Raw genomic sequence first — 14,615 nt, forward strand, 5'->3', positions numbered from 1 at the left:
CAGAAAAGCATCTCAGAATGCATAACCTGCTAAACCTTGAGAAGGATAGGCTTCAACAGTAAAAGACCACAATTAGATTACTCTGCTATCAGTCAATAACAGGAATCTAAAGCCACAGTGGGCAAAAACTCACCTAAAGTTTAAATGTAGAATAGCATTAACTATGCATTAATACTTATGTCACCGGGAGGTCCTCACAAAGACATTGTGTGTGTGTGTACAGGTTGAAAATTATTATTTCCCAATTACATCAATTACTTTTAGTGCTACATGCCTCCCCCTAGTGTACACTCCGTGTCATAGCAACCTTTGAATATGAATCATAACTGAGAGTCGATTTCTCCAACAAAACATAATTCATTCATCCATCCATCCATACACAATAAATGAATGAAGACACACACGGTGTAAAATAGGAAAGCTTTAATCAGAAGTTACATTTCACATGCAGCACCACACACATTCATCAAAATGAATGATTCTGAAATATTCCGGAGGCAAATGTATTGTGAAAACTGAAATGTGCTCTGGATAGACTATCTGACAATTAAAAACAAAAAACAGCAACAACATCAAAAATTGTGTGAGTGGAAAGTGAGGAATAAGATGTAAAACTGAAAAGAAAACAAAAGTGTACACGTGTACTGTGTATACCGGATGTACAGGGTGTCCCAAAAGTCTCCACACATAGGGGAAATGAACTTTTGGCAAATATTTTTCATGCTCGGTTTATATTACATTTTTTCTCAGTTATTTTTTTTGTTTAAGAAGAGTATATTTTGTAAACATTTTTCCTCTATGTATGGAGACTCATGTATGGGATGTCCTGTATGGTGTACATGGAATATCAGCTGTATAATTCTGCCTACTAAAATCTGAAAATCTTCAATTTTGATTTGACCGTTTGTGGCTTTTTTAAAGCCAACATCCAGTCAGTCATCCATACACCCATTAATCATTCATTCATCCACTCATCCATCCATCTATCTATCCATCCATTCACTGATCATTCATTTTTTTATTCAATTTCTATTTCTTAATTAAAGCCTTTATTTACTGCTGTTTTCATGTATTCACACTTTTTTGCTCGCTGCCCTGAGTCCAGTATGGATGAAAGCTGTTGTGGAACCCAAAAATATTAACCCCCACCCTCTGTCCTCTTGCACACAACCTCTTTCACTGCCTTCTCCAGGGGTTCTTGGGCTTCTCCTCTACCTTGGGCTTCTCTTCGACTTTGGGCTTTTCCACTACCTTGGGCTTCTCCACTACCTTGGGCTTCTCCATCTTTGGGGCCTCCTCAGTTTTGCTGAGGCTGGCCAGCAGAGCGGGCAGCTCCTGTGTGATGGCGCTCTCAATCTTCTCCAACAAGCAGCCTCCCCTCCATCCACAGTGCTTCTGCAGCAGTTTGAATTCTCCCAGAGCGTTCACGTTGAAAAAGTCCTGGTACACCTCTGGCCCTGGCAGATCAAATTTGCTCACATTGGTTTTGGCCAGCACTGATTTGTAGATGTAGAAGCGGTCAGGATCAGCAATGATCTCCTTCATCACCTCATGTGAGTCACCAAACCAGCCAAGCTTCTCATGGTAGGTTTGGAGGTAACGGTCAGCAAGGAGAGCATGAACTCGAACACGGATAGCGTGGCGCCGCAGAAAGGCGATCTTGTTCTCCAGCTGGTTCTCAATGGCCTGTTTAAGGTCCTCCATCAGAGAGACCTCCTCATGAATGAAGAGTTTCTGTGCAGCATCCAGTGTGAACTCCTGAGGCCTGAAGGAGCCGACGTAGACACGTGGTGGCTCCGTCACGTTTATCAGTGGCGCCAGGCTCCAGAAGAGAGCACCATACACACGCATCAGCTCCTGAGGCACCAGGCTGTCAGCTTTGTTCAGGATGATACGTATTTGAGACTCGCGCCCCTTCATTTGTCTGAAAAGAGTCTCCAGCTCCAGGCCCACATCCAACTTAGTGGGGTCGAAAACCAGGAAGATCAGATCTGCTCGATCGATGAACCACTGGCACACCTCGTTATAGGGATATCCTACAGGGCAAAATAATATTGTTTCATTTTTTTATGGTCCCACTCAATGTAAAATGGGAAAATCTGCTAAGCTCCGATGTAAGGATTATTTCAAGCTGCATTAGAATAAATACAGTGCAGGACTATTGAATAAAATCAGCAACCATACATCTTAATATTACATTATAATATATTATAATGTAAATCATTAAGGAGTTCTTCAAAAGCAGCAGCTCTGAAAATAGTGTTTCTGTAGTAACAACTTACACAGGAATTCTTGAATAAACTGTGGCTAATTATAAACACTAGCAAAGTATAAAGCATAACTGTTGACGTTTTCTGTAAAGAGAAATTTAATGTTTATGGAAGGAGTCTCCGGTGACAATAACGGTCAGTAAGTCCATAAGCTACCTCTCTCCTGCTGCTTGCGGTTCTCGATGATCCCCGGTGTATCCACCAGCGTGACTCGCTCCAGCAGTTTGTGTGGCATCTCGATGCCCACCAGCTTCTCCAGGAAACCCTGGCCGAATTTCTCCAGGGTCGAGAACGAGCGGGTGGTATCAGTCGCCATGACGATGCCCTCAATAGTGCGCACTTTCTCACCATGCATAATTACCGTGTACTCAGAGGTAGTGGGCTCCGCACCTGAGGGGTGGGGTGGGGTGGGGCGGGGGTCAGTCACAGTCATGGAAGGAAAGGCAAAGACGAAAAACTATGTAATAAATAAACACCAATTATGGTGTCCATCTTTTAGAGTGCCAGTGTCCCACCAATATTTAAACAATTTAGGAGTTTCTGGTGTTCAGCTTGTGTCATTTGTAAATGCAAATAAAACAATTATTCCAGGTATTACCTGTGTAGAGTTCTTGTGGTTTGTCTTGCAGATCCAGCAGGTAGTTGATCATAGTGGACTTGCCGACGCTCCAGGGACCCAGAAAGAGCACCATGGGCTTGGAAGCGATCTCAGCATCTAAAACCCAGAAAGACCATTCACTACCGATGACAACCTGAGGAGGGTGACATCTCTAACCTCCATTTTTAGGAAGCATCTTTGTTCTAGGAAGCACCTTTGTAACAACATTACACTTTACCAACTCGGTGCCATTTACCATTACTTCAATAGTTTCAACTTGCCCTCATCGCGTTGGATCCATCAAAACACTAAAAGACGTGGTTTATTATAGCCAACATCTCAATCTGTACATGATGACTATTTTAATTCAGTTCAAAAACCAAGTAATTTATCTGGCAATAAGCAATTTCACCCACACCTACATGCCATGCAAAAGCAACAGTCTGTGGTTGGACAGTTGGACTTCTTTCAGGCCATCTTGTCTAACTACACTATATTGCCAAAAGGGACACCCCTCCAAATCATTGAATTCAGGGGTTGGGCTCGGCATTAAGAGTTCCAGTGAAAGGAACTCTTAATGCTTCAGCATACCAAGACATTTTGGAAAATATCATGTTTCCAACTTTGTAGGAACAGTTTGGGGATGACCCCTTCCTGTTCCAACATGACTGCACACCAGTGTACAAAGCAAGGTCCATAAAGACATGGATGAGTGAGTTTGGTGTGGACTTAACTGGTCTGCAGAGTCCTCCCAGAGACTGTGAGTCATGCCAAAACTGGGACGTCTGCCTCTACATGCACAAGGATTTAATATGGAGTTGGCCCACCCTTCGCAGCTATAACAGCTTCAGCTCTTCTGGGAAGGCTTTCCACAAGGTTTAGGAGTGTGTTTTGGGGCATTTTTGACCATTCCACTAGAAGCACATTTGTGAGGTCAGGCACTGATGTTGGACAAGAAGGCCTGGCTCACAGTCTCTGCTATAATTCATCCCAAAGGTGTTCTATCGGGTTGAAGTCAGGACTCTGTGCAGGCCAGTCAAGTTCCTCCACACTAAACTCACTCATCCATGTCTTTATGGATCTTGCTTTGTTCGTTAGTGTGCAGTCATGTTGGAACAGGAAGGGGTCATCCCCAAACTGTTCCCATAAAGTTGGAAACATGAAATTGTCCAAAATGTCTTGGTATGCTGAAGCATTAAGAGTTCCTTTCACTGGAACTAAGGGGCCGAGCTCAACACCTGAAAAACAATACCTTTATTAAAATTAAATGATTTGGAGGGGTGTCCCAAAACCTTTGGCAATAAAAGTGTATAAATGGATTTTAAAAAGTATGTTGTACAAAAAAATGCAATCGGTAACCCCATCGTTGTTTACTTTATGTAGGCACTACTGTTATAGTTGCAAAAAAAGGGACCGGGAGATACTCACCTGAGACCTCGTGCTGTCTGAGCTCCTTGTACTTGTACGCCTCCTCCAAAGGCTTGATGGCTGTGTGGTAAATGTGTTGCAGCTTCTTCACGATGGCTAGCGAAAACAAGAGACAAAACCAGTGATGAAAAGCCTGAAGAGAGATAAATCAAGCATCTGATGTTGAATTTGGTGAATGGCACGGTGAATTTCATAATTTCATAATCTAAATCATTAGGATCACACAAGAATAAAAGCAGAGCAGTGAGAAGATGATTAGCCCAGAGCTCTATATTAAGGCATTAAGATAATGGAGCTGATATGGAGCTGATAACACACTTTTGGAGTTTCAGTGATGGATATGACTGCACAAAACTACAAAGGAAGCCTGAATTGCATGATTGTGTGTGTGTTTGTGTGTGTGTGTGTCCAACCTGAAAAGCGCTGAGCAGGGTCAGTTGTTGCCAGATGTAGTGTGTTGTCAATGTGAGACCGGTCTCTCATCTTAGGGCATCCTGAAGACATCTTCCCTAGTACCAAAAAAAAAAGGAAGGTGACCTCAGTGTCATCAGTGGCTCTGTCATGATACTGACTTGAACCTTTACTGAAGTCAATTCTCAATTATGCCACTGATAGATTTCCTTTAACAGCGCCCCCCTGCGGTGGTTTATCCCTCAGTTAAAATCTGCCAGTCCTTAGAACTGAATCTGAACTGAAGGTCCAATTTCACCGCATTTCCTCATGTCCACATTTTAAAACCATGACTGCAGGAACGTTAAGCCATTCCCCAGCAGCAGCTGGCTCGGGAACACGGTGTTATAGATCGAGTCCGTAGAGCTATTTATGTTAGCAGGGTTATTCCTGAGCTCTGTGGTGTCAGGTTCGAGAGCACGGAGAACAGAAAGGACAAGGCTTCTCCCTTTTATAGCGTCGTTAATACTTTCAGACTCTGTGGTAAGACTATACAGCCAAGTTAGGACAGTACTATTGTGGAGTCGTTTCGTTATATAACTGCAGTGAGACGCAGACAAGAAACTAGCTAGTTGCAGTCTCACCCATGTGAAAAAACAAGGAAATCTTTTAAAAAATATGTGTAGTTTGGGGGAAGAAGCTAGACCTTGATTTAGCTGAAGTGCCCCATTACGCAGTACAACTCAAACCTGCCTTTTTTGACTGAATTTACCTTTAACTGAGCTTTTGCGTGCTGCCTCCTTTGACTCCTTCACAGTCTCAGTAGGAGGATCTGTTGGTGCTTCCTCTCCTGATTCTTGTACAACCTTCTCCACTTGCATAGACTCCTTAGTTTGTGCAGTGTCTTTTTCCTCACCAGCCAGAATTTTGCCTTCTTTATTTACTGGAGCTTCGGATTCGTCTACAGGTGCCGCATCTGCCATAAATTTTCCAGAGATGGTCACTTCTTCCCCCTCTCCTGTAGGATTAACTGTAGGATCCTCCTCATCCTCTTCCTCATCATCTTCTCCCCCTTGTTCCTTGTTCTCTACCTGCTCCTCCTGTTCCTCATCGTCCAACACCTCCTCCTGGCTTTCTTCCTGTTCTGACTCTTCTTCGCTTAGCCCTTCACCTACTTCACTGGAAACCACCTCCTCGTTGTCGTCCTCCTCCTCACTGGACACATCGCCTCCGGTGGGGGGGACCAACTGAGAACCGGCACTGCAGGGCTGGCAAACGGTTCGCTCAGGTGCAGGTGTGTCATTGGAGGAACTCTGGCTGACCTCCTCAGTGCCGTCACAGCAGGGGAACAGGTCGCCCTCCGGCTTCAGCTGCAGGCGCATTAGAGCCTCATCTTCAGGCACGTCACTCACCGAATCTAGAAAAGAAGGAAATCAATGGATCTATAGAGAGAGATACGAGTCTAGAGACAGGAAAACACGGAATTGGTGTCAAAACTACAACAGCAACAAAAGACTCAAGACACAGGTGAACCTTGATATCAATTAAGGTCCAGGAGTAGGGATTCTTTGCCTCAAGTAATTGACTAGTTACCACTCTTCATAAAGCATACGTAGCTGTTCTGATGCATTGCTTTAAGTGAGCATATATCTTGCTTTTGGCCTCACTGATTGGTAGGTGTTGGTAGTACAGGAAAAGGCTACAGCTGTTTCACATGGGTTTCCTCCAACCTTCCACAAACACGTCACTACATGGATTCGAAAATCAGAAATCCCCTTTGGTGTAAACGTGTGAGTGATGGACAGAAGGTGTGTTTGGGTTAACAACCAGAACCATGTGAGTTAGGTTACAGACCACCAAATAAAGACAAAGAAGTATACTTCACTTTCAGAAAGCGATCAGTCAACAGTTACTGCAAATGATACCATAAATAGTGCTCTGACTTGTAAATGTCTGTCTGTCTGACTGTGTGTTCGCGCTAGCTGAAAGAGGAGCGTAAATGCGCCAATGTCAAATCCCTTGAGCATGAACCATCACCTGACTACTGGCATTTGTGTCAATGACGTCTTTGTATCAAAACAGATGGCTTGTGTGCAGGCCAGAATGTGATTTTCCTCATGGTATGGAAAAGAGCGTACCAAATAGCACCGGGTACCACGGGTCTGAGGCAATGTGTCATTTGGCATAACAGTATTGCAAAACATGATCTGTGAAATTAACGTGGGTTATCAAAGCAGCAGATATTAGTCACTGGCCAAAAGCACTGTACCATTTTAAAGTTTAACAAAGATAAATCCGGAAGTTCTTCTGGAAACATTTTAAGATGCTAGTCTTTACTCAATGCTTTACACCGACTAACACAGTGAACCGATACGGCAAGGTTCTTAAATGCCATGACATACAACAGCTCTGCAGGGAACCGTGCACTGACCCCAAGCCTCTCTGATAGACAGCAGGGAATGACGCAGTGCGTGTGCGTTAAAGCTATGCCCGGATCACAGACCTTGATCTCTCTTGTGTGACCAGCTAGAGTTTCACCCCGGTGTTATAAAAGGACGCCGCTGCATAGCGACAGTCTGATTCTCTCCGCGAGAGTAACTTCGCAGCCAAACCTGGAGACTGATGCTAGCAGACTAGCCCTATGTAGAAAGCATTGTGGCGATTCCGCCTGCCTACACAGTGCTGTCAAGAGAGTATTTCTAGTTGAATTCCCAAATCTGATTGCTTAATTTCGTATGACAGATGTGCCACAGAAATGGTTTTTAAAGATGTGTGCAATCATTTATGTGATAACGTTGTCTGTCAGGCGATGTTTATTAAGATTTATAGCAGGAGTCTCCAATGTCGGTGCTTCATAACATGTCAGTAACATGACAAACTTTTTTTTTTCCAGTATAGTTAAAGGAATGTCTTAATAAATTTTCAAAAATTGTAGTCGTTGATAAATGATATAGCTGTGGTATTGGAAGTTAACATAGTTCAGGACATGCAGTTATGCAGAAAATAATGAACTTTCAGGGTTTTAAGGCTTTAAGTCTACATGCTGGCGTTGCTCCTTTTCCTCTAACTGCATGCTCGAGTGATTACTTGCTTAAAAGTATGATTTTTTGTAGCAGAACCCAGTGTGAAAGCTTACTCAAAGCACTCTTAAGAAACAGACTTAAAACTCCACAGTTGTTCATTTTAAAGTATGCTGCCATTTTCTTTCAGGGAGGCTTATCTCTTTGCTGAAATATGACCCAATATATTTCATTTCTTCTCCTGAAATGCTGCAAGATCAAAGGTGTTGACTGGAGGCGGACTTTTAATCGCTTTAATTTTGCCTCCCGTCATAGCAGCATCAACGCGAAACAAAAGCGGCGTTCTCTTTATTAGCAGAGCAGCTTTGATGTTAAACACGTATATATATTCGAGGTGCCAGCTTGCCTCGGTGATTCAGCTCTAATGATGAGCTCCGTCATGAGCACCAAATTGCCTTGGTGTGAATCAGCTCCAGAAATAGCAGCGAGAGAACAGTGGGTGCTGTTTGTGTGTGTTTGCATAGGGCAGTAACTAGAGCAAGGTTTACCCCCCATCATTACATACACACAACATGCTAATGCTAGACTTACAGACTTACATAGTTACATTAATGCTTTAATAGTTTCCTTGCGAACAGTGATTAGCCTAGAGAATGCTATCTGGTGCACAAAGGCTTTAGCATGTGATTTGGAGTACTAACACTGTCGCTACACAGTCAAGTCTAATCAATCATAATCAGCAGTCACTGGAGCTACATTGCTAAGATGGCTAATAAGTAATCTCACAGTTATCCTGATTTCATAACTTACAGTCACTTAGAAACAAACAGAATTTCACTAACATTACAGAGACTGAACAACCGGAAACATTTTTCTTCAGCGTATTTTTGTGGACATTCTAGACGAGGCCAGAAAGTGGGAATCTTAAAATACAGCTGTCTCGCCGTGTCATGAATTTTATTGTAAAAAAATATGGTTGCTTAGCTATGCTGTTTGAAATAAGTATATAAGGAAGTGGGATTTAGCATAAACTGTATATAATTTACCACAGAATATCACTTTAACTGACAATTTAACTGCATTCCTTCCCTCACACTTAGCTTCATCTTCCTTTCACCCTCAGAAATGTCAACTGTGCAAACCCAAAACTGATTTATTTACAATGTGACTAGAAAATCTATATATTTTTCAGTTGTTACTGAATGTCAAAAGGTTGATTAGCATTTAGCAAAGTGCACAAAATGATTAATAGCTAGCTTACTAGAAACTAGCTAGCTAGGTAGCTTAGCTGGGTAATGAAGCATATATGAGGCAGTGTTATGTATCCGGCTATTATTATTCATTTTTTTTTGCTAGGATTTTATTGCCCATCTACAACAAATACATTACCAAAATTCTTTTTTTCAAGTAGCTTTAAACTGTTAGGAATCAAACTTTCTGTACTTGTTAGCAACTTTATCCTCGTAGCTTTCTGAAGCTTCAGACACTAAACATGTCTTCTATTATAACTTCTTAAAGGGAAATTGAAAGACTGATATAGCTAAAGGGAATCCATTAGTCTTCTACTAGCTAGGTCTGAGCCCTTTCCTTATCTCACTCGTTAAAAGATAGAACAGATAGACATTATTTTACACACACACCCTCAGACACACACACGCCCTCTTTAGCATCACAGAAACAGTTATTTACTAGTCTGAATAAAGTTGGCTCGCTAGTTTCTAGAGAAGGCTTGTTAGCAGCAATTATGTTCACATTGCTAACATTGCTATTCATCCTTTTGACTTCTGCATCAGAAGATAGGAAGTGTCAACACGTGACAGAAAAAGCACAAGATCCTAATTCAAATATATTTATTTAGTAAAACATTTACAAATCACAAGACTAGGCTAATTAGCAAGATAGCGAATTCACCCTGAATGATTTTTTTTTTCACAAGATTAGGCTAGCTAATATGTAGACTGAATAAAATCATTAGCCAGGCTCAATAAGATCCTAGCTAAACCTAGGCTAAGCGTTAAATGTAATTGAAACTAGCCTAAAGAGAGCTAAGACTGAGAAAATTCTGTCCATTCATTCATGCTGCCTTTTTATTAATTATTCGCTGGTGAAGTGTGCAGGCTTGTGGGATTGTGGGAATGTGGGATTGTGGGAATGTGTTCCCTGAAGGAAATGTGAAGTAGCGCAGGTTAACCTTCACCGAATCACCAGAGACAAGCCTGTGATGGAAAATTAAATTACAGTTAATGTGGTTAGGGAAGGAGGGATTCCTCCGAGAGAGATTTATGGAGGTCGCTCTTGCATTACCCAAAGGTTTAGGTTGACTTTAGAGACGATGTGAGGACACGAAGAGCTGGAAGCGCTCCGTCACATTGCAGTGTGTGTTGTGTGACAGTTTAGCATGAAATGCTAATTCAATTCTGTGAGGCAGAACTCTCCAGGAAAACATGAAGGCTACTTTCACAATAAATAAAATAAATAAACAAAATTCTCCTCAGAAACATTTACCACATTTCACTTCAGCTTTTTCGAAATTAAACGTCGAAAATGGCTGCCAACTCATTAGCAAACGATTTCCAAGCTGAATAAAGGATAACTATTCTTCATAGATTAAATAATTCCCTATTCAGCCATCGCTAACTTTTACCTCATATTTTACTTAATCTGTTCTTAAAAAATGCTAAAATTGTGAAAGACTTTTTGCTGATAGTCTTTAGCTAGCTTTATTTCCCTTTTTTAAGGTTTTAGTCAGAACTTGATGCTGTGAATCGAAGAGGAAGAAAGAAGATTAGCTATAATTTCTACAAGACTGCTGTAGCTTTTCTAGCTAGTGCAGGGTATACAATGTTTAGAGAGAAAGAGAGACGCAACACCTCCATGTTTACGTGTTAAAGTTGATGTATGTGCCTCGAGTCAGTCAAAACATTTAATAACTAATGACTTAGAAGATGAGGCGACCTCCAGAATGCTGTGAAGTTTGTTTCTTTCTTGTTGTATAATAGCTCTGAGGCTAATGGAACAGAATCTGTCACAGTTGTGTTTGCTGTTAGCTCTTTTACACTGTTCTCCATAAAAATACATAATAATAGTAGTTGTGTCAGAAAGCACTGGGAGTTACACGATGCTAACTTATCGTATCATTGTTAGCTACATTAGCCTAGCTTTAGCTAAATTCAGTCATTGCTAAATTCAGACAACTGCACGCCTTTTGCTATCTTTTCAAAAATGTTTTGGATGCAAAGTGAGGGATTAATATTTAGCCGCTGTTCGTCTTCTCTGTTGTCTAGATTAAGTTAGAGGCAAATGCTAGAATATCTGTCTGCTGAGCAGTTTAGCTCACTGTGACGCCTTCATACAAAGTTTGATCAGAGTGTTCTTTGTGAATACATTTATGTTTGCTGACATTTTTAACAATCAGAATATTAAAAATGCTTCAAAATAAGAGTATTTTTATGGAACGTGGTCAAGGTTTGTAGTTAGAACCGCTATTTTGCAACTGGGCATCTGCCTTATATCAGTCTGTTTTAATGTTGTGTCCGTTTAAATCCAAAATGACCTCAGTAAGGAGGTATAAGCCTAACCCTAAGAAAGAATGTAAACTGTAGAATGTAATGTTTTTGATGTAAACTGAGGTTTATGGAGTTTGAGATAAAGCTAAGCCTTTAAAATGGTGCCATTGACCAAAAAGGCTAAGAATCCCTGGACTGGTGACATTTTGAATTTTGGAGCAAATCTCGGAAAATTCAAAACCGGGAACGTTTGTGTGTGCATTGGGAAAACCCAAAGTGCTAAAACAGGCCTATACTGTAGCAGCTCTAGCTCCACTGTTCCTGCAAAGAATGTCCCTACAAGGTCAGTGGGACGGAAATAAACAGTGCTGAAGTGATGGCAGCTGCACAGACGGTGTGTGTGTGTGTGTGTGCGCGCGGGGCGAAGGTTGGTTCAAGAGTGGAAATGTCCATCACGTGTGTCAGTATCTTAAAGGGATGGCCGTGCTACATCATCTTTTCTCTGTTTTACCACGTGCACAAGCCCTTGGACAGATTTAACCCTGGCTAAAACATCCCCATCCTTAGAGGTCAGAGGTCATAAATAGGTCAAATCGTGCAGTGGCATGGTGAATGGTGACATTTTGGAGTGACCCTAGTGATCCTAAAGCTAACTCTAATTTGGAGTCAATCAGCTATGATGTGTCACTGGAGCTAGGTGGTTACAGGTGTTAATAATATACTATACAGTTATATTCTAAGAAGTGTGTAACCTGTAATTTAGCAATCCTTTGTTCGTTATTCATTGCATGGCTGTTACCTATACAAAACCCACAAAAAAGGACATCAGAGAGAGAGCTCCAACCTTAAATTGGAATCAGTTCGGTATCAGGGTAAGACTTGGTTAGGGGGCGTGGCCTGAAACATATACAAAGTTTGGATCCTAAAGTAAAATACGATGCTTCAAAATATAACCCCATGTTAATAAATATAGACACTGTATAATATACCCTTGTTTTTTTTTCGTCCCAAGGGGATGGAGTTAGGTTTAAATACCCATTTCTCAGGAAGTCTGAAATCTGGTGTACTGTGATGATAAATGGAAACCAGTCAGCATTCAAGCATGCATTCCCAGCATTAGGATTAAGATATTGTTGTGAAACTTTAACTACGATCATACACGGCCTCTTTGATGTTACAAATATATATATATAAAACTTACTATTAACTGACCACTGGTGTTAGAAGTGCTTGGGCCCCTCATATCACTTACTGGCAGCTACATATTAGTGCTTTTTTCCCTCCACAAATGAATACATTTGCTAGAAATGTGTGAGGTTAACTGACGAGATAAAGACAAGCTAGCCAAAGTAGCAATACATGACGGACTGGATACAAAATACCTCCATCAGTTTGCTGAAAATGATCATTTATATCTATAATTAAATGATCCAACCTAAGCCAGTTTTGTATGTTGGACATGATATCATAATTACAAACTTACTGAAACACTAGACTTGTGTGTTTGTGTGTGTTTGTGTGTGTGTTCACACTTTCTATCAGCTGGTGTTACAATTCACAGCAGCTGACACTTGTGTGTGTGTGTGTTGCAGTAATTCAGGTTCCTGTCATGGCTGCTAGTTTTAAAATTATGTAGCCTAATATGCCAAATTAGCATATAAATGTTCAACATTTACACTAAGTATACACCTTAGGGTGGATGGAAATAAAATATTATATTGTTTTGTGTGTGATAGGACACCCCCATAGCTAGTAAGCGAACTCATTTAGCTAAACACAGATTTTAACTTGGCCAGCTAGCAACTTTGCTGCCTGGCAAGCTAACCAGGCTGAGTGTTATATTATAGAACAGAAACCAGATAAAAATCTTACTCAAACTCCTAGACAAATGTTTGCTTACATAAGCTAACAGTTATTTACAGTTCTAATGCCATTTCTATTCACAGCTCGTGAAATACAGACGAAAACAAGCTAGCTGGCTAAAATAACTGCAGACGGCTGACTGAAAGTTACACGAGTGAGTCTGCCCGTTGGCTGAGTAAAATAAAATAAAATAAAATAAAATAAAATAAAGTGAATGTAAAGGTAAAGAGGAAATGAAATCAGTGTACTTATTATATAAAATATTAAAGCATGGCACTGATGCACATGCACTCGCATGTATTTTGGCAGGTAGGAGGGAAAGTTCTGCTGAACATGAGCCGCCTGACATTCACCTGCACTCAACACAACACTTGCTAACGAGCTGCTCTCCATCCTGAAGAAAACGCCACATGCACAGTTTCTCTGGAAGATTCCGGAGCCATCATAAGAATTAGTGTAAAAAATATGAGTCAGAATTAGAAATTCGATCTTTTTGAAAACAATTTTATTTCCTGAATTTCGAAGGAACGCATTTCAACGATATAGTCTGGGGTGTATAGTCGCTAGTTCTTCATCTTTCTGAACATGACTCACTCTTTTTGTAGCTACTGATTAGGCTGGAGCTGTGAGCCTCATCCTTCATGCACATTTTTAACAATAAAGTGTCAATACTAACAATAACAAATATGACTAGCTAGCATAATTGCACATAATGTCCAAATCATGGCCTCGGATATATGAGAGAAGCTCCTAGAATGAAGCGTAGTTATTCTTCGCACCCTGAAGTTGGTTATTTTTCCAATAACAGCACTTCCTGAAGGGTGTAAATCCTATAATATTACAACAATTTGTCTATAATTTGTCTATGCCGCAGAAAGTGCACCTTTGTCTGTTCTGAAGACTTTCCTGTGAGGGAAGCAAATTATGCACCATATTCATACATACACATATGAAAGAGCTGTTGCTATAGAAATGATAACATATCATAATGAACCCATTTGACTAAGATTCCAGTTTGTTCTATATATATTTGACTGAAAGTGTGTCCACTTCTGAGTTTCTGGATTATTCCATAATACAACATCTGACTGAACAGAGAGAACATGTTCTTACCGGCGGTGGCGAGGGCCAGCAGGGCGAGCAGGCAGGACAGCGCGAGCTTCATTTTCGACTGCCGGGGGTGACCAGCCTCTCCTGCAACCTATATATACTCCCTAAGAAGGGCATGGGGCATTTAGGGAACGGGGGGGGTGGGGAACGAATATGACAGCTGCCATGACTGACAGCAGCTGCTTGGGCCAATCAGAGAGCCGGAAGAAAGGTGAAAGAGAGAAAGAAATATATCAGAGAGGAAATCTGACACAGGAGACAAATCCCACTAACAGGCCGCTTCCCTGGGTCTAGATTGTTCCCTGGTCTGGAGGTGAAATTCTACTTGAATGCTGTGGTGTAGATAATGACAAAATTCTGCATTAGAAATACAGATGGTACAAAATTGTTCATTTAAACGTGTCTGAAATAAGGTGGGGGTTTTTTTTGA

The 14,615-nt window shown here is 41.1% G+C and overlaps 1 protein-coding gene across 1 annotated transcript; it reads right to left on the reverse strand.

Annotated features, from left to right (window-relative positions):
* Positions 1-408: 408 nt before the first annotated feature.
* On the reverse strand, positions 409-14,331 carry wu:fb80c09 (sarcalumenin). Its single transcript, XM_058381374.1, has 7 exons — positions 14,189-14,331; positions 5,459-6,103; positions 4,710-4,805; positions 4,297-4,392; positions 2,869-2,985; positions 2,427-2,660; positions 409-2,036 (listed from the first exon to the last, which is right to left on the reverse strand). The coding sequence occupies exons 1-7, from the start codon at positions 14,238-14,240 to the stop codon at positions 1,177-1,179; spliced, it is 2,100 nt and encodes a 699-aa protein (XP_058237357.1). The 5' UTR covers positions 14,241-14,331; the 3' UTR covers positions 409-1,176.
* Positions 14,332-14,615: the final 284 nt, after the last annotated feature.

The sequence above is a fragment of the Hemibagrus wyckioides genome, linkage group LG27 (genome assembly GCF_019097595.1).
Source record: "Hemibagrus wyckioides isolate EC202008001 linkage group LG27, SWU_Hwy_1.0, whole genome shotgun sequence".
Lineage (NCBI taxonomy): Eukaryota > Metazoa > Chordata > Actinopteri > Siluriformes > Bagridae > Hemibagrus > Hemibagrus wyckioides.